The sequence below is a fragment of the Equus caballus genome, chromosome 17, assembly GCF_041296265.1.
Source record: "Equus caballus isolate H_3958 breed thoroughbred chromosome 17, TB-T2T, whole genome shotgun sequence".
Taxonomy (NCBI): domain Eukaryota; kingdom Metazoa; phylum Chordata; class Mammalia; order Perissodactyla; family Equidae; genus Equus; species Equus caballus.
Genome location: NC_091700.1, coordinates 45,995,377 through 46,016,537, shown reverse-complemented (window position 1 = coordinate 46,016,537; position 21,161 = coordinate 45,995,377). Strand labels below are relative to the sequence as shown.

Below are 21,161 nucleotides of genomic sequence, written 5' to 3'. Positions count from 1 at the left end.
TTTATCCATTCATCTGTTGATGCACATATGGATTGCTTCCACCTTTTGGCTACTGTGAATAATGCTGCTATGCACATGGGTATACAAATAGCTTATTTGAGTCCCTGCTTTTAGTTCTTTTGGATATATTCCCAGAAGTAGAATTCTAGAGCATATGGTTGTTCTGTGTTTAATTTTTTGAGGAGTCGCCATACTGTTTTCCATAGTGGCTGCACCATTTTACATTCCTACTAGCAATGCACAAGAGTTCCAATTTCTCTACATCCTCACCAACACTTGTTGCCTCCTGTTTTCTTTTTTTATAATAGCCATTTTAAGGGGTGCAAAATGATATCTCACTGTGGTTTCAATTTATATTTCCCTAATGATGAGTGATTTTGAGCATCTTTTCATGTGCTTATTGGCCTGTGCATCTAGTTTTAAGAAACTTGAATTCAGAGTCTCATTTCCAAAGTCAAAAAATTTAAATAACATTGTTCTCCCCGATGCCTCAAATTTCTAATTGTCTAAAGATACACATTATGTGATTCTTAGAATAATGACCCTAAGTTAACAAAAAAGAAAAATTATTTTAAGAATACCTTGGTTAAGAAGAAAATACTGTATTTTAGAAAGCTGTGAACTTTATATTTTATCACATCCCTAATTGGGTCCTCAGCTCTGCTCCGCAATCCTCAGAGGTTTCCCCATGCAGCTCTCTTCCCCGTTGTCCACCATGGCTTGTTAAAACCTTCTCTTTCTTTCTTAGACTCTCTCTTCCTCTACTTCACTGGAAAGGTAGATACCATCTTAAGAGAACTTCCTCAATGTTCTGTCACTGTGCATGAAAAATTTCCTGAATGTGTGCCCAGCTTTTTTGTCTTCCCTTTGGTTACCATAGGAGAGGTGTACTGCCTTCTTCTAAGGCTAATCCTTCCATTTCTACTCTGAATCATTTCCTTTACTTGTCCTCGGGGCTCCTTGCCCTTAGCATTTAGCCAAAACATTCAAGTCTTTCCCGCCTTTATGAAGCCTCTAGTCCACATCCCCCTATCGGTAATCTTCTTTTTCTCTGGATCCTCCCCATTTTTTCCTTAACCCACTAGATCCTGGCTTCTGTGCTTGCCAGTCCATGGAGACCGCTCTCACCAATTTCACTGTGGGAATAAACGGAGACCACCTGCCGCTTATTTCTCAGCACCTTTTTGCTAAATTCAAGGCACCCTTTAGTCCTGACCTTCCTTAACCTCACAGCAACATTTACCTTAATGCTGCCTTCTGTCCTGTCTTGGTTCCAGCCACCCTGAACACATTTCTGTTTTCTAAATTAGCTAGGCTTCGAGGCTTTTGAGTTCTTGGCAGACACTTTTCTCTCAGCCTGGACTACTCTCCCTCAAGTCCCCACCCACTTTGCCCAGCTACCTCAGTCTTGTCCTTTAGCCCCAGACCAAACATCCCTTTTTCTAGGACACATTCTCTGACGGTACTGCCTACCCCCTGCAAAAGACTGGGTTGGGTGCTACTTATAAATATTTCCATGACTTAATCCTGTCATGGGGTCAGCAAGCTTTGCCTGTAAAGGACCAGTAATAAATATTTTAGACTGTGCAGGTTAATAGGCAAAGTCAAGATTATTATGGAAGTACGTTATATAACAAGAGAAAACAAATTTTCATAAATTTTTATTGTTGAAATTCAAAACATGATAGAGTACAATTTTTTTGTAGTATAAGTCTACTAATGAGAAGAATGAAATTGCTGTTGGGGGAATAACATTTCATTTAATTGGGGTCCAAGGTGAGTGTTTCCGTTCATCAAAATCAATTCCTGATCTATAATGAGATTTTATGTGCTATATTGAGTGTATTTTTTGTATGCATAATTCTGTGTGATAGATATGACAAGGGAAAAATAATGAACTAGAAGGCATAACCCCTATTCTCGTGGAATTTATAATCTATTTGAAAAAATTACTATCACAGCAGGAGTAATAATGATAGTATAGCATCACTGCTTTAGGAGAGAGATGGAATAGTTTGTTACAAGTGCCTAAACTAATTTTTTGACACAATTTATATAGTTGTGAAGAAGAATACCTATAAAAAAGTGAAGCCAGGCATGTCCTTAATTTTATTAGAAAGTCTGTAATGTGGCTTATACTAACTTATACTTTCAAATTCTTCTCTTTTTTATGTTACCATCTCTTAGTGTCCTGTAGTATTATGTACTAGTTATTTCTTTTGACACAAACCAAATGGAAAGTAAATAATTCTATGTTCTGAATGCCACTTTGTTACATTATTTTTCCTGTGATCATTAAAAAAAATAAGGCCCTATGTTCTTCTTGGATGAGTTTTATCTTCATCTGTTTATTCTCTTTTTTAAACTTATATCCCACTTGTTTCTTTAAAAATTCAAGACGAATTTACCTATTAGTTGTAATACCAAGGACAGCACGTATTTAGAACATTTAGCCTTTTAATCACTTGAACTATATAAAAGAATAATAAAATCTCTTCTTAATCCAAACCAATTGAAAATTAGCCAGTGGTGTCAAATTGACAAATTACATTGATAGCACCCACAAATAAGAAAAGAAAGAAGCAAAAAAGAAAAAAATCTTCTCTTTTTAATATTTAGAATCAAGAGGGAGATGGGCAGAGTCAGTCACTATGAGAGTGAAATGCAGTCCCCCAGGTTCCTTCGTGTTAAAGCTGTGACCCCTAGAATTTTGAAGAAAGGGATATTCGTGGAAGGTGGTGTCCTCCCCTTCTTGCTGTGTTCTAAAAGGTGCTGTCTCTAGGAATTAGTAGTACATAAAGAGATAAACTAGAACTCAGTAAAGACATTATTCATTAGAGTCAGAAGTCAAATATAGTCTCCATTTGTGGTTGGGGTATACTTACATACTAAGACATAACTTATTCTAATAAGTTATATTAAGACATAACTATTCTTCAATCTTAAAGAGCACTTGGAGATGTGAATCCTACCCCTTAGTTCTTAATGGTTCCCTCTTTTTGCTGCTTGATTGTTCTTTTCTAGGTGTGCTGTATTACAAGTTCAGCATTTATTTTCTAAAATTCCTTCCTTCATGTAATGATGTATAGAAAAATATTTTAAAATGTATCAAATTTTTTAAGATAAAAGTTTGAATTTTTAATGTGTATGAAGCACTTGCTCTTTAGTAATACAACATGGGGGGATCAGAAAAAATTTCAGAAATAGACCCGTGGTTCTGAAACTGGCCTTAGCTTCTCTCCTGAGCTTTATACTGCTATACCCAAGTACCACGGATGGTACCACTGACTTTTTTAATGTGCATGTTAAACTTAAGATGAGAAAACCAAGCTCTTGACTCCTCCCCCAAACCTGCTTTCCTTCTAGTCTTGCCCGTGTTAGAGAATAGCACTGCCATGCTCCTGACCTCTGTCTTTAAAATTACCTTCCCACGTATTCACAGTCACCTTCTTCATTTGTTTCTTTTTTATGTTGTTTCTCTAGAAGTATTTATTCAATAAGTATCTGTTGGATGCATGTATGCTGACTCAGTTGAATGTTGTCTAGTATAGTGGTTAAGGGTATAGGCTCTGAAATCAGACTCTGGGGTTCATATCTCACTATTTAGTTGTGTGAAGTTGGGCAAGATACATTCTCTCTGCATCTGTTTCTTCATCTGTGAGATAGAAATAATAATACTTCCCTAATATGGTTGTTGTCAGAATTAAATAGGTTAATGCATATAAATCTCTTAAAACAGTGCATAGCACATTAGACTTGACATGTTATTTTTCTTTTATTATTTTTAAGTTTTTGTTATTATTAATAGTGAATGAATAGCATCCCTGGGAAGTACTTTGCAAGATTGTATTTCCAGGCCCTCCTCTAGGCCAACTGAGTCAGAATCTCTGGGGAAAGGGCCCAGGAATCCCCTTTTTTTTTTTTCCTTTTTCTCCCCAAAGCCCCCCAGTACATAGTTGTATATTCTTAATTGTGGGTCCTTCTAATCGTGGCATGTGGGACGCCGATAAGCAGTGCCATGTCCGCGTCCAGGATTCAAACCGATGAAACACTGGGCCACCTGCAGCAGAGCACACGAACTTAACCACTCGGCCATGGGGCTGACCCCAGGAATCTCTTTTTAAAAAGTATTTTGCCAATTCTGATAAACATCCAGGCTTGGAAACTATGGCAGTAGAATTTTAGCATTACTGCTCAGTACCAACATAGATAGTTGTGTCTATGTGACATCCTGACATCATGCAGAGACATCATGCAATAACCTGTAATTTTGCTGAGACATGAAGTTAGAGCAAGTCACTCTGATGTGTGGGCCCAGAAGACCCTTGCCCCGCTCCTTCGCAGCATCTCCATCCCAGCGCAGCCTCATTCTCTTCTCTTTATCTCTACTAGTAAGCAGTAAAACTTAGAGTCACTCTAAGTTTGTTTCTGCTTGAGCAATCATCTTGAAAAGAAAACTGAGAAGTATGATGATGCCAGTAAAGATATTTTTTAAAGTAGTTGTTCTTAGAAACCAAAATGGATAATTTTCATTTTTTATATATTAGATTACGGAGTGGCAATTTCATTGTTTGGTTAGCACTGTGATGTAAATATTGTCTACCATTTGCTGTCTGTAAGAAAAAAACCCATGGAACTGTTTTGGCAGTTGTACCAACCAAAATTGCAACTAATGCAAAAATTGTAATATGTCAGGGAAATTATATGCTATTGTTATATTTATAAGTTTGGGTATTAAAGTTTTTGTGCATCTCGTAGTGATACTGTGTCAGACATGATTTATGCCTTCCTGGAGTTGGAAAGACAAAATTATACACAAAATCTTCTTTAGTTGCAGGACCAGCTCTGCCCCCTAATTATAAAAGCAGTAGTTCAGAGTCGTCAGACAGCGATGAGGACAGTAGTTCTTTTGAAGAAGGAAATCAAGAATCGGAAGAAGAGGACACTGGTCCAAGTGCAAGGTCAGTCACTTACTTAAAATGAATAATAAATCAGTCTTCAAACCTAGTATACACTGGCAGGAACAGATGGCTAGTAAGGGGATATCATATCTGCATTTATACAGTGGAGGAACAAATCATTTCTTGTGGCATTTCCTCATGAACTGTACCTTTTACAAAGAAATTTATTCTAGTAGTATGTAGCTGTGGAGATACCTAGAATTTCAATAAAATTCTTCTAAAAAGAATTTTTCCTTAAAGTGACTAAGTATTCTAGATAAACCATAGGATTTCTTTTTAAAAACTGTCTGTGCAGTATATGTTTTTTGTTTAAGTAAATGAATGATTTCCCTCTAGCCTAGCCTTACTTGCCACAGGTCCGTGTAAGTAACATGTCAAACCTTTGTTTATTATTGGGTAGCAAGTTTTTTTGATGCATTTTAAAAGATTATGAGACAGAAATAGCAACTTAAGCCTCGTTTAAAGAATGAGATTAGGGGCCAGTGCGGTGGCACAGCAGTTAAGTTCACACGTTCTGCTTCAGCGGCTTGGGGTTCATGGGTTTGGATCCCAGGTGCGGACCTACACACCGCTTGTCAAGCCATGCTGTGGCAGGCGTCCCATATATAAAGTAAAGGAAGATGGGCACGGATGTTAGCCCAGGGCCAGTCTTCCTCAGCAAAAAGAGGGGGATTGGCAGCAGGTGTTAGCTCAGGGCTAATCTTCCTCAAAAAAAAAAAAAAAGAATGAGATTAAAAGCCAAAGTCGTAAACTTTTTGCTCAAAATTATCTAGCAAGTAGACTATTTGAAACTTCATTGAGTAGAGTCTTCAACACCACATAAAATGATAGAAAATTGATATATTACTGCTGTAAAGAAATAACCAATCTCTAACTATTTTAGGCCAAAATGAATTCCAGGAAAAGATTAGTAGAAGATCTATCTGGTGTCCACTTTTTCTTATTTGGCAAGATTAATTTGTTGTTTTGGTATTTATATAACTGGTTGAAGTTAATGCTTCATTTAAAAATTAAAATTTCTCTGAAAGAAATTTTGACGTATGTGCATAAAGTTATACTACCATGTTTTCAGAAAACAGAGCAGAAATGAAGATGACGATGATGATGATGAAGGCTTTTTTGGACCAGCCCTTCCTCCTGGATTTAAAAAACAGGACGATTCTCCTCCAAGGTGATAATGTGTAGTATTTCAGGCCAGTCTTTTCTGAGTATTTCAACTAGTGTCTGTTAATTCATTAAAGAACAGTCTGAAATTGTTTTTAATATATATTTATATAACAGTCAATATTCATATAAATAAAAATTATTTAAATACTATTTTAAATAATTATTTAAATAAAAATAATTATAATGAAAAATTCCTATAATAAAAATAATTATTTACATGTTTATGACACATTCATAGTTTATAAAATCTTCCACATCTTTTTGGTACTCACAAAGGGTTTTGTGGTAGGCTGTGTGGAACATTATCTTTCTTCCCCTTTTTTTTAAACAAATAAGGGTGCACACATAGTAAATGGTAGACCTTGGGCTAGAATCCTGGTATTTGACTTCTAATTCAGGCGTTTTCTTAGTTATTTATTGATAAAAGAAATAAATCCCTTTGTGCTAACTTAGACAATTTGACTAACTTCTCTGAACCTCAAATTTGTCATCTGTGAAACAGGAAAACAACATGCACCTTACAGAATTGTTGTAGTGATTGAGAGTTCATATTTATGTACATATTACATACATGTCTGTATCTTATATGGTGCCTAGCACAGAGTGAACATATGGTAAATATTGATTCTTGTCTTCTTCTTGGAATTGTAAAATTTTTAAATGCTGAGTATGAAATTGCACACCAAATTGCTTATAATTCAGAACACTATTTACCAATATGCAGGAATAAATAGAAAAGGCTGTCATACATTTTGTATTCAGAGTTTATAATCACATTTGTCAGCTCCTAACTTTCATATAACTTTGGTCCTTTTAGAAGTAACAAGGATAGACAATCTACTGCCTGTTTTTGTATGGCCCCCAAGCTAAGAATGATCTTTAAAGGGTTATTAGGAGGCCGGCCCTGTGGCCTGGTGATTAAGTTTGGTGCGCTCCACTTCGGCGGCCTGGGTTCTGTTCCCAGGCACAGACCTACACCACTCATCAGTGGCCATGCTGAGGTGGCAACCGACATACAAAATAGAGGAAGACTGACACAGATGTTAGCTCAGGTCAAATCTTCCTCAAGCCAAAAAAAAAAAAAGAGGAAGATTGGCAACAGCTGTCAGCTCAGGGTGAATCTTCCGTACAAGGAAAAAAAAAGTCATTAAAAAAGCAAAGACAGATATGCAACAGAGACCCAAATCTGACCCTCAAAGCCTAAAATTTCCTATCTGGCTCTTTATAGAAAATTTGCTGACTGCTGGGATATAACATTCCTTTCAAGAAAATACATTGTTAGATGTATAGCAGTTTCTTTCTTGAGAATTCTATTTTGGCAATAATAAAGTATATGTATGAAGTAAACAGGTGGTAGCATATATTGTAGGCATAAACTTTTTATACAGCCATAACATGCGATGGTTATATTCCTTTACCATATTTTAAGATTTTGTGTACCAGTAATTTTATCCTCACAAATTCCCTGAGACCAGAGAATTGAGCTGTAATTGCATTTGTAGATCTGCTAAAAATTGTACTCAGAAAAAACCCATGCAGTACTTCCTTATAGCTTATAAGTCATAGCTAATTTGATCTTTCTAACAATGCCAAACCTGCCTGTTTTTCATATGCAAAATTGTTTTGGCTCAAAGAGGTTTTATGAACCAAGACAAGAGGTTGTTAAATGGCCAGGAGCGGAACCTGGGCCTTCTGACTCTCAGTACTGTCTTTCCCCTGCCAGGAAGCCTGTCTGAGAGGCTCTAATTGAACACAGTGCAATTTGGAAAATTGGGCTTAGGCCTGCAGTGTCCTGTTGGTTGGTAATACTGGCACAGTGACTCTCTGGAAAAAACATTGGTATGAAAGAAAGGATGAAGAAACTTAAAACTGTGAAAGAAAGAGGAAAGTGTCTTTTCTGTTTTATTTTTCCCTACACAAAGTAAGACTTCTCTTTTTAAGATGCAGAATTTAGGGAGTTCTCCCTTTTGAACTAATGATAGTTCTCTCCGAATGTGGCAACAGGGCAGCTTGAAAAACATGAACTTTTTCATCCAGGAGACCAGGGGTCAGACTCCAGCTGTGTCATTTACTAGTTTGTGTTGTCCTTGGGCATTATTTTGCTCACCTTGAAAATGGAGTGACTTATACCAACCAGGGCTGTTTTGAAGAAACAGAAAGGGGCACTGGCTGAAATGTGGTTAGCCCCCAACCTTTCCCTTTCCTGTGGGTCTCAAATGAGCTCTTTTCATTCCTGTACCCTTCCACATCGTTATTGGGTTATTAGTGAGGGGAGTGTTTAGATTTTTATACCACCTTGGCACATGGAACCATAAATTGTAGCGTCTGGCATATGCATGTGCTGTATATGTCCTTAAAACTCAATTTACACCTAAGTGGTTCTCACTATAATTGTAATGCCCCTAAGGCATTTTTCAGTGGACAGTAAATTTCAAAACTGAGAGCTAAGGTACAAAGTAGAAAAGATCTTCACAGGCTTTAGTCCATAATAAGGACTTGTTTTTTTAAAAAACGTTTTTATTTAACGTAGTTCTTTTAGGAAGTGAGTATACACCACTGACAGGTTGAAAATTCCTGGTTTTGTCGCTAATCATTGACTAACAAGCAGAAAGTTAAAATGCAAAAATGAGATTTTTTTAAAGATGCTAAGTTGAAAAATACCAGGTTATCTAGTAAAAATATGTTGAATAAAATTCTCGTTTTCAACATTTGTTATTTTCTGGCTTTGTGTGTGTGTGTGTGTGTGTGACCTTTTATTTTGGAAACTGCTTTCTAAAGTCAGAGAGAATGATAAAGGTGCATTTTATTTTTCAGGCCTATCATAGGTCCTGCATTACCTCCTGGTTTTATTAAGTCTATACAGAAAAGCGACAAAGGCAGAGATGATCCAGGACAACAAGTATCATCATATTTCGACTCCGAGGTTTGGGAAATTTTTGTTTAAAGAATAAGATGTAACAAACTCAAAACATTATGTAGTGCTAGCTGCAGTCGTTTGCCTCAGATGTAATGGCAGATGCAGTCATGCTCAGATGAATTTAAGGTTGTAATGTCGGTAGATGAAATCAAAGGCTTATCATAGATCCGAGATGCTCTTAGAAAAATCACAAGGCAGTTGCATGTTGACAGGGTGTTACCTTTTCATGCTTCTCGTCCTTGAAGGGAAGCTCTAAATAAAGTGCTAGAAAAAAGAAGATGATGGAAAGTTTAAGGAGTCGTTGTGATTTGATCTGGAAGAGAGAAAGCTGAGGAACTTGTTAATAATGATCTTTATGTTGAAATTAACTCTATCCAGCTCTGATGCCTGTTTATGACAAAGGCATTGGTGGATATGTGATTTTATGAAAAAATAGATGAAATGATTTGAGTCAAATATGAAGGCTATTTTCTTGTTAAAGGTGTGGTCTTGAACAGTAGCTGAGATTTGTAAAGTACTTTATAATTTGTAGTGCATTTTCGCTTATATGGATATTATTTTATCTTCTCCATGGCCTTATGAAACAGATATGATCTACATCTTACAGATGCTAAAAACCAGAGAAATTGGTAACTTACCCAAGTTTGCACAATTTGGACTTATCAAAGCCAAGACTCAAACCCAGTTCTTACGACTTTAAATCACCCAGTTCTTATGACTTTAAATTCTTGTGCATTGGCTTCTTGTGTGTGAATTCATCTGATCAAGAGACTCCTCTGCGTCTCCACTGAGAATTCAACAGTTCCACTGAGCTTGTCACTAAAGGCAATGTAACGCAGGGGTTAAGATCATGAACTTCAGAGTCATTTACTCTTTCTCTCAATGATATTTGTGAGTACCTACAATGTGTCAGGCACATAGTCACGGAAATGGACCTGTCAACAAATTCTGTTGTTCCTACCTTTAACACACATCCAGAATCCAGCTACTTCTGCAACCGCCCTGCTCCAGGTCGACATCATATCTCACCTGTTTTATGATCTTCATGCTTTTGCCCTCGTTCCTCTACTGCCTCTTCTCAGCCCGGCAGCTGTAGCTGCCTGGATGAAATAAAGTCAGATGCTGTCACTCACACTCAAAACTATCAAATATTCTACTTCTCGCTCTGTGTAAAAGCCAAAGGCCTTAGAGAGCCGTCTACAGTCTGGCCCCTATTAGTTCCCTGGTTTTCTCTCTTATTTTAATCTGGCCACACTGGGCTCCTTGTTATACCTCCTTAAATACATCAGGTGCACTCCTGCCCTGGAGCTCTTATACCTACCAAGTCTCTTGAAAATGGTCTTCTCCTGGATGTCTGTGTGGCTTGCCTCCCTCCCAGACTTTCAATTTTTCCTGGAATGTCACCTTCTCAATGAAGTCATTTCTGGCCTCCTAATTTAAAATTGCTAACCTCTCTTCCCTTTACTCCTGTCCTCTTCGCTCCTTTAATTTGCTCCACAGCATTTATCACCTAAGATACCACTTCTTTTTCTGTATTGTCAACCTCTCCCCACTAGAATGTGAGGCCGTTGAGGACAGAGACTTTTTGTGTTATCTCCAGTGGCCATTCAAAAGTATTTACTGAATGAATGAGTAAGTTAGACACAGTCCTTGCCGTTGTCACACTTACAGCGTAGTAAGGAATACATTTATTAAAGAAATAATTTGTGATACTGTGAGTGATTCAAAAGGTGAGACAAAATATAGTGGAACCGTGACAGGGCACCCTAATCTGAAGAAATGAGAAAAAGTCTTTTTCTCTGAGAAAATGTCTAAACTGAAGATTGATGAGTTGGAGATAGCTCAGCAGAAAGGGCAGGAAAGATTGTTCCAGAGACTACAGATAGTTTATGTGAGGGCAGAAGAGTGCAGAGAGAAAGAAAATGAGGGTTAAAGAAGTCCAGTGTGGTTAGAGTGGAGAGAATGAGAAAGGTGGAAGAGAGAGAGAGGTAGACAAGAGCCAGTCAAGCTTGGAATCCTGGCTGAGTTTAGTTTTGTTATCAGGAACATACAGGTTGTTATCTTATAGGGTTGTTGTAAGGGTTAAATCAGAACAGTAGCTATTCAACTTATAATAACTACTGTTACTATTATTACCTCTACTACATGTGCCGTGAGAGTAACCTTGAAGAATTTACATTAACTATAAGGAATCCTTTCTAACAAAATTGTTAAATACAAGAATAAGTTACTAGAGGACAGCTTCCAGCCATATGGGAGACTGAGCTGACATGGTCAGGCTAGGCTCGCCCTGCCACAAACACACAGGAATGCTGGGGAAAAATAAAATAGCAACAAAGAATAGAGAGCTAAGCTCCAAAGAAAGAAAGGGAAATCCACAGGTGCTAATAACATTGAGAGAATTCAAAGCTAGAGCAGTAAACACAAGTTTACACATCAGGGGACCAGCGTGGTTTTATCAACCCAGCCATAAACTCTAGAGGACTGGGCCCGGGGACAGGCTCCAGTAGGCAGAGTAGAGTGAATTGAGCTCCCTGTGAGCTTCCTGAATCAAACCCACAGCCTCAAAGTACTGCTCTGTCTGCAAAAAGAGTACTAGAGAAATGGAACCCACTGTCCTCTGGAAAGTGGGAAGGAAGTTTGCTTTAGTCTAAGGCCTTTTCATGCTATCTGTAACCTACTTTCAAATGAGTCCCAAAAAAGTGTGTGTGTGTGTGTTTGTGTGTGTCTCTGCCTCACAGAGAGAGGCCAGAGGGGTAGGGAAACAAAGATGAATGTAGTAAAATGTTAGCAACTGATGTATTGGGGTGGAGATACCTGGGTTTTCATTCTACTTGTCTTGGCACTACATTTTTCAAAATAAAAATTTTTTAAAGATGTAGCGTAATTCAACTTTATTCATACTTGGAACTCTATCCTAACCCACCTAGCTAACAAGTGGATAGTTTAGGTAATTCCCTAGATGGTATCTATTCTACATTCTCTAGCTTCTCTTAGCAAAAGGTAAGGGGTAAGGATGGGGCAGGGATGACTTCAGAGTATGCCTGTGTTCAGGGTAATCTTGATTCTGAATTTCTCGGTTTATAATTTCCCGTTAACAAAACCTTTTTCAAAAGACACTTCTTTTTCTGATTTCATAGTTTCCTTTCTCAAAGAGAGGCTTCTCTTCGTCTCTCATTCACAATGTATACTCCCAAATTAAGACATACATAATAATGCTAACAGTTAACATTTGTTGAGTACTTGCCATAAGCCAGATGCTGTAAAGCACAACACAAACTTAGGTTTGCATGACTCAATTATATTTGCATAACTGTATAAACTTAATTTAATTCAAACAGCAATCCTAGGGTATGGTGTGTCAGCCACAATGCTTTTAGCTGCAAATAACAGAAAATCCAACTCAAAATGGAACTTTGTCTTAATCTACTCAGCAAATGGGTTGTTTATGTAATTTCTTGGGTGGTATCTAATCTATATTCCCAAAATAAGGGAAATGTGTTTCAGACATCATAAGAGGTCTAGAGGTGGGGTCATTCCAGGGTTCATTAATTCAACAGCTTAATGAAATCATCCAGGGCTCCAGTTTTTTTCCATCTTCTCTATCATTGCCAGTATGTTGATTCCTCTTAGGCTGACCCCTTCATTATACCAAGAAGCCTGCCAAAATTCTAAGATTCACATGCAGATGACAATGTCCAGACACGGAAGGGGAATGGTCCCTATCCTGTGTCCCTTTTTTAGAGGGAGGAAAACTTTCCCAGGTTTCCTATAGACTTCTCCTCGCGTTTCTTTTGCCAAAATGGAATCATATGCCCATACCTAAGCCAGTCAGTTGGGCAAGAAGAATGAGACCTGTAGGGGACTGGAATTGGCCACCCCAAGATATGTCTCTTTTGCATGAGGAATATTTTGGGCTGGTTACTTTTTAAAAAGCTGCAGACAGGAAAGAAACTCTGAAAAGTAGAATTTACTTACCCTTTGTTAAGAGACCTTTACATTTGTAAAGGAAATCTCCACCTGTAAAGCTGTCTCCCTTTCTGTACCAGGAAGAAGGAGGGGGGATGACCTTATCCTCTAAAAACTCGTAATGCGGAAGACAAGGACTTAAATCTGCATAATAATGTTACTCTTGTTTACTGTGCTTGTCTGGTACTGGTATACTCCAGTAACTGACTCCCCCCACCCCCAACATCCTCCTCTGCCTTTAGCTGAAGATGATATTTAAGGTGGTGGCTTCAGCCATTTTGGCAAGTTGCCTGAGGCTCTCCCATGTATACATGTTATAAAGCTTTGTTTAATTTTCTCCTATTATTCTGTCTCATGTGAATTTAATTCATTCTCTGGCCAGAAGGACCCAGAGTGGGTAGAGGTAATGTCTTCCTCCCCTACAGACCAAAGTGATTGGCTTAGAATTATCAACATTTTTCTCCAGGAGTTAGAGACAGTCCCAGTTTCCTGAGAAAAGCATGGCTCCAAAGAGGACAAACAAAACACGGGGTTCTCTTAGCAATAGAGTAGTTATTGGTTGGAGCTGTTATAATCCCCATCTGGAAGACAAAATGAGACCTAGAAAGGTTACTGTGCCTGAGGTCCCAGGGCTAACACAATGGCAAATTGGGGCCTTGAAACTAGGTCTAACTGCCTCGCAGCCCAAACTCTAAACCAATAGGGGACATAATTTGTATTGTATTTTTTAATTAAATAACTCAGCTTTTTAAAAAAAGTTTAAATAACTCATCTGGGACACCAAAATGATTTAATACCTAGATTGGATTTGGGTTTATGATTCTGGTTTCTCATTTTCGGTTTAGCGCGTTGGGCCTGATTTTCTGTTTGCACCTCCAACCACCCATTTAGTTTGTGTCTCCCAACATCCTAAGTGATTTTTATTTCTAAAAAGTTTGGGTATCATCCTACCAAGATATGCAAGACGTGCTGATGTTCTACCTTCATAAAATCATCGCGTGTTAGATGAAAGTAAAAATACCATTAGCTTATCCCATCATCTTAAACTTCAGCACTATATTGATACCCTATCTCTTATAGTTTTAAAAGTTCATTATATCTATTATATCTTCTCATTTACAGCACCAAGTATTATATGTGTAGGGGGTTATAAATATGTTTAAGGTCATGTCTTTGACATTGAAGAGCTTCCTGTTGTATAGATAAGCTATACACACTTAAAGTTAAATCATTAACAGTTGAAATAAAGAAAATAATAGAGGGGTTGCTGTAGTATTAGTAGAAAAAATACTGGCCTGGATCTTAGAATATTTGGGTCTTAGATGCTAGTTTTATAACCTCGGATAAGTTGTTTAACCTTTCAAAATAGAATTCTCTAAACCTAGGTTTCCTCAAAAAGAAAACAAGAGTAGTAAGGTCATTTCACAGTTTTGTTATGAGGACCAAATTAGGCGTTGTATACCAAAGTCCGTAATTATTAAGAGTGTGTGTGTGTGTGTGTGAGAGAGACATTTAGAGTAAGCCACTAGACCATATATAATTATCTAATTATTCATACCAATAGCAATTGCTGTAAGGGTTCAGAGAAGAAACCACAGATGGAAGTTACCTTTAGTGGTTAGTGGGGAAAATGTAAACAATACAAATGAACTCCTGATCCTGGTAGTTTGAAAAAAATAAGAGGAAGCAGCTGCCTTTCAGAGCTGGAGAACAAACGTGTTATTATTGTTTGTCTCAATCTAGCTTCTGCTTGAGGACAAGGACTGCTTTCAGCCCTAGTGTATGTATCATCTAACACAGAGTCTTACGTGAAAACCCTTTATTAAAGTGATTGATTACGAACAAGTTGAATTCAATTATTACAATACTGTTATATCTTTTGAGTAAGTGAAGTACTTTGGGAACCAAATTAACTCATTCGGGTTAGCATGTGTGAGATATTGCACAGCATTTCTATTTCAGTGAACTATACTAAATCACGAAGGTTGATACAGCTTCCAAGAATGTCTTACTTGTGTGCATCTTATTCCAAGAAGCTTATTCGGTACCAGGAAGGAAAATGGTTTCAACTTGTGTCATCTCTGACCAGTCAGTGATAATGGCCTAGAATACCATGTTGAGAATTCTGAGGTCACATCTGTGTCCATCAGAAAGAGAGCTGAAAGCATTTAAGAGGTCTGCCCTGGACATAGGAGGAGAGGTGGGACAATCCACGTGCCATGGATTTGTCCTCTCTGCACTGTGCCCTTGAGGAAGGCAGAGAAAAGGTCACTGTGATGAGCCAGGAATACATTGTTTGCTTTTTTATTTTATTGTCTCTAGCTAATCAGTTTCAGTTAAATTTTGAGTAATTTAGGATCATTTTCTATAATCTGTAGTTCTGCTCTTGGTTTAAAGGTAATGTCTTGTTTCAAAAGGGAACAGATAGCAGTGAAGATGAGGACATTGTTGGACCAATGCCTGCAAAAGGACCTGTGAGCTACAGTGTAACGACAGAGTTTGAAAAAAGGGCCCAGCGGATGAAAGAGAAACTGACTAAAGGAGATGATGTAAGTTTTAAATATATTTTACTCTGAGAAATAGACTAAATAGATTAAAAATCTAAATTTTAAAAATAGACGTTAATATATGTGTGTGTATATATATGTCTGTATGTATGTATGCTTATGTGTGTGTATGTATGTGTATAAAGAAAATTTAGGAGCTAGGTCACAGAAACTATAAAAGGAAAAGACCAGCAAATTTGCCTATCTAAAAATTTCTATATGGCAAAAGATAACAAAGTCAAAAGAACAATAGATTAGGTGAAAGTATTTGTAGCAATATGACAAAAATATTATTCCCTTCTATTAATCTTTTCTCTTGAAGTCTGTTATTTTACTTTAAAACCTCAGTTGAGAAACATTGTCTCTTATTCAATATTTTATGTGCACACACACACTTTCCAAGCTACTTTTTTTCTTTTTTTTAACATTTTATTTCTCTTAAAGGATTTATCTAAACCAATTACAAGGGAGTCGTGGATGACTGAGCTTCCCCCGGAAATGAAGGACTTTGGTCTTGGGCCCAGAGCTTTTAAAAGAAGAGCTGATGACAAATCTGGAGATCGATCAGTCTGGACAGATACGCCAGCTGACAGGGAAAGGAAAGCTAAGGTGAGAGGGTGGTTTGTTCACGTATTTCTGTTCCTCTTGGCTCTATTTTGAAGGTAGAAGGCAGAATTATTTAAGGCTACTGTTTTTAAAAGCCAGCCCTGGTGGTCTAGTGGTTAAGAATCAGCACTCTCGCTGCCACAGCCCAGGTTCATTTCCTAATCCGAGAGCCACACCACCCATCTGTTGGTTGTCAAACTGTAGTGGCTGCATGTTGCTGTGATGCTGAAAGTTATGCCACTATTATTTCAAATACTAGCAGGGTCACCCATGGTAGACAGGGTTCCTTAGAGCTTCTAGACTAAGACAGAGTAGGCTATGGGACCCCTATGAATAGCACCAGAGGGTGAGAGGATGGCACAAAAAGACCAGGCAGGGTTCCACTCTGCTGTACACAGGGTCCCTAGGAGTCGAAATCAACTCCATGGCACAAACAACAAACTATTTTTAAAATTATGATTCCAAAAAGAAAACACAGATTTCCCCCTGAAGAAAAGTTATAAGGAAGGAAAGTGACACCAATAGCTAACTATTTGCTTACTATTTCCCAATAAATTGTGTCATTTAAATCTCAAGAAAACCCAGAAACATGGGTTTATTGACCTCATTTTATAGAGGAAGAAACTAACCTCTCTGAGCTCGACTTCTCTAGAATTGCAATGCTGGTAAGTAATGCACAATAATTCCATTCTAGACCTTTCTATAATTCCAAATCCCCTGGTCTTTAAACAACATCATACCATCTCCTTGAAAGTGTATCTTTTAAGATATCCTGAAAAAACCAAAGCCGCAGGTTAACCGAGCAAGTTAGGTGATACGTAGAGACTCTCAAAATGACCATATCTCAGGTGTACTAAGCTTTGTGTTACTGTCAAGATAGGCAAGAAGCACTTTCCTTAATAGTGTTAAATACTGTATGCTCACATATGTGGAGTCTAAAAACAAATGAACAAACAAAAAGCTCATGGATAGGGAGAACAGATTGGTGGTTTTCTGAGCTGGGGGAGGGTTGGGTGAAATGGGTGAAGGGGATCAAAAGGTACAGATTTCCACTTGTAAAATGAATAAGCCACGGGGATGTAATGTACAGCACTGTGACTATAGTTAATACCATATTGCATATTTGAAGGTAGCTAGTGCATCTTGAAAGTTATCATCACCAGAAAAAAAGTTTTTTTGTAACTATGAATGGTGATGGATGTTAACTGGACTTTTTGTGGTGATCATTTTGCAATATATACAAGTGTTAAATCATTATGTTGTACACCTGTAACTAATATAATGTTATGTCAATTATACCTCAATTAAAAAAAAGAAGCTCTGTCATTAATACATTAAATAATTTACCCAAAAAAAACCCAAGAAAGTATGCATAAAATACATTATTATTTTTTTCTTGAATCTGTTTATTATGAAAATTCCATTGTAAAGTTAGGACTTGAGCCAATTTCCCCAACACTACCTCTTAAATTTACTCCATCCCAAGATCTTAATTCCCTTAAGATATCCATTCAAATCTTAAATACTTGACTAATTGGCAGTTTATGATCGTAGCTTTATCAGTTCTGACTTAGTTCCACACTTAATTCATTCCCCTAACTCTGTTTAATCTTGTTCATCCGTGCCTAAAATTATGGAGATTTCTATTTTCATTCTGTAACTATAAATTAAATACCTCCTCTGCCAGGCATTGTGTTTGGTTGCAGGTGTGAGGGAGGAAGACAATTCCTCTACCCACTTTAGGTCCTTCTCTCTGGTCTACAAATTAAATTGATGTGAGACAGAATAACAGGAGAAAATCAAAAAAAGCTTTATATCAAGTTACGTGGGAGAAACCCAGGAAAATTGACCAACTCAGCCAGAATGGCCAAAGCTGCCACCTTAAATATCATCTTCGGCTAAAGACAAAGGAGGGTGTTCGAGGGCAGTGGTTTGGGACTTCAAAGTGGAGGAAGGCAATTCACGTGGAAATAGAAAAGCAAATGTTTGGTAAATAAGAATAGGCTTAGCAAGGACCGTCACCCAGAGCTATCTATGGTGATGACCTGTCCTGGGGACAGGCCTTTTATCTTAAATTCTTTTAGGCAGTTAGGGGAAAGGTCAAAGTTTCTTTCAGAGTCTCCTGTTCTTAAAAATAAGGCAAAGAGACGCATTTTGGAGTGACCAATTCTGATCCCTCACACAGGTAATAGAAAGATGAAAAAAGCTCCTTAAGGAGCTTACATTTTAGAAGAGAATTGGTTTAGCACCCTACCCTGAATATGTCTCAAAATCATAAGTTCTCTTGTGTCCTGAAGATTACAGAAAATCTGAGCGTTGTAATAGAAAGGTGAGGTGAGCCAACCCACGTGGTGCAGAAGAGGTAACAAAAGATGTGGTACAGAAGTGAGCCGCACGCCCGGAACGACTAGTGTTGGAATGCCTGTCTACTCTTTCTTAGCTGGTGTTTTATAAAAATAATGTATTGGCATTTTTATAATTTAGCCTTTAAGATTGTCTCCAAAAAGACAGTTCATTCCCTTGCTTACATGGACTTATTTGTGCCTCCGTTTATTTGTGCTTTTTTCCGCCCGTCTGTCCCTCGCTGTAGGTGAAAAGGTGTCTAGCCTACAGCCAGAATTGCAGGGAGTCTTCTTCAGAGGAAAATATCTCAGCAAAATGGAGTAAACGGAACTTAAGTGATTTCAGGCCCAGTGACCGAGTTCCTTAGATCCGGTCATTCTTTTCAGTGCTGAAAATGTTTTGTTCAGTGTTTATAGTGGACTCATAAAGGGATCGTTGTTACTCCTTAACTTTTATGTGATAGTGTACTACAGCACATAGTGCCATGGACTTATATCTGTGGCACAAACTGTGTAGTATCACACAGCTATTCATTTTCTAGTATCTTTGATCTTGTGTAAAGTTCCTGACTAATTTTTGTCATGGCAGATCTTAGCCAATTTCCTTTTTGATAGGTTCTCTCCACTCATCTTACTTTTTTTCTTTTATTTCCCAGCATACATCTCCCATACCACTAATGTTTTCACATTAGCCAACGTGTGCTAAAAGAATTAAGATTGCTCTGTGATAGGAAATGGAAGTGCTGCGCATAAGCTAGTTGACTAAGATCTCTTGTGTCCTCGCCTCCCAGTCTTGACTAGATCTACTAACCCTTATATTAGATGGTTAGGTTTGTATCTCCAGCCTTACCATAACGTCCTTTTCCTCTTAATATTTATAAGTAAAAGCATCTGTTTTCTGGGAAAGTTTTTAGGGAAAAATAAGAAATGGGCCATTCCTATGGGTTTTTGGGGGGTTTCTTTGTTTTTATTCCTATGTTTTTAATGTACTTTATTAAATACCGTGGCGTCTTAGTATATTATTTAGATAAAAATTGTAGAAGGCCTCCATGGTTTTCTTAAGCAAATTCCAACAGTATAAAAATATGCTTTGAGGGGACCGGCCCCGTGGCCGAGTGGTTAAGTTTGCGTGCTGTGCTTCAGTGGCCCAGGGTTTCGCTGGTTCGAATCCTGGGCACGGACGTGGCACTGCTCATCAGGCCACGCTGAGGTGGCGTCCCACATGCCACAACTAAAAGGCCCCACAACTAAAAATATACAACTATATACCAGGGGGCTTTGGGGAGAAAAAGGAAAAAATAAAATCTTTAAAAATAGATATATATATGCTTTGAGAATAGTGGTTTTCAATTGTTTTTATGTGGGCTTACCTCATTCCTGGTTGGGAATGTATTCTCTAGAATATATTTTTTTCTAATTAAAACTTGTTGGAAATTTACCTACATCCTTCATTTTTGTGTGTGCACTGTTGTAAATGGTATTTTTTTATAAGTTCAAATTCCAATTGTTTGTTGCTAGTATATTTTGTATATCGACCTTGTGTCCTGCGGCTTTCCCATGTTTGCTTATTAGTTCCAGTTTTTTTGTAGATTCTTTGGAGTTTTCTACATAAACAATCATGTCATCTGTGAATAAAGATAGTTTTATTTCTTCTTTTCCAAATGTAAACTTTTCTTTTTCTTTACTTTTTTCCCTTGAGTGATCTTACTAGTTTTGAAAACAGAAAATGTAGTATTTCTTTTAAAGCCTGATTTCCTTTCCTACTTTTCATCACTGTCAGACTCATTTTTGAGTTTTATAAATAGATGATTTCTTCTAGTTGTTGATTGGCTAAAAAAATTTTTCATGTTTTCAGGGAAACCACAGGGTAGAACACTAATTGATCCCATATCAAGGATATTAATATTTCTAGTGGGAAGAGATTCAACAAGCCTGGCTGACGTTAGTCTCTTATTACTCAATCTGAGTAAAAATAATACTATTTCTTTTTTATTTTCTCTTGATTATATGATTCAGTAATGTATTATCTATGTTTGTTCCTCAGGAAACACAAGAAGCAAGGAAGTCATTGAATAAGAAGGACGAACAGCACGTGTTGTCAGGAAGGGAAAAGAGATTGGCTGAGCAGGTATCCTCATACAATGTAAGTAAGAGGAAAAACTATATAACCGTTTATTTTCCTCTGTCTTTTAATGCTCTTATTTTTTCTCTCTCGTTTCTCTTTCTTTTATATGTCTTCCTATTTACCTCAGTCTTTTTCTGTACCCACATCCTGAAAAATACTCAACTCTTTTGTATTTATAAGTTTGTATAAAATCCATTTGTGTAGGGCTTTTTAATGCATTTCATATACTGTTTTGAGTTCATATTTTACTGATCTCATAGATCAGAAATTTAGCTCCTAGAGACCAGTAGCATGTGGTCAGAAAGCAAGAGCCCTACCAACTCCTAGAGATCCTCAGTTCATACATTTGTAAACTATAAGCAGATTTGGAATGTTTGATGTGACGATTTAAATGTGGGAGGAAAAATGTTTTCAAATATGGTTCAATCTAAATTTATAAACTAACCAGTCAGTGTTCATTTAGCATATCATTATTTTGTTATAGTCTCTTACTCATAAAAAAAACTGGTGAGTGTTCCAGCTCGAAGA

General features: G+C 37.4%; 1 protein-coding gene across 1 annotated transcript in view; it reads left to right on the top strand.

Annotated features, from left to right (window-relative positions):
- The window catches only part of GPALPP1 (GPALPP motifs containing 1), a 34,705-nt gene that overhangs the window by 3,743 nt on the left and 9,801 nt on the right, over nucleotides 1–21,161 (top strand). Inside the window, exons 2-7 of the mRNA XM_005601238.4 lie at nucleotides 4,832–4,961; nucleotides 6,034–6,132; nucleotides 8,943–9,051; nucleotides 15,432–15,563; nucleotides 16,005–16,169; nucleotides 20,553–20,651. Coding sequence (XP_005601295.1) covers nucleotides 4,832–4,961; nucleotides 6,034–6,132; nucleotides 8,943–9,051; nucleotides 15,432–15,563; nucleotides 16,005–16,169; nucleotides 20,553–20,651 — 734 coding nt within the window. The remainder of the gene's footprint in view (nucleotides 1–4,831; nucleotides 4,962–6,033; nucleotides 6,133–8,942; nucleotides 9,052–15,431; nucleotides 15,564–16,004; nucleotides 16,170–20,552; nucleotides 20,652–21,161) is intronic.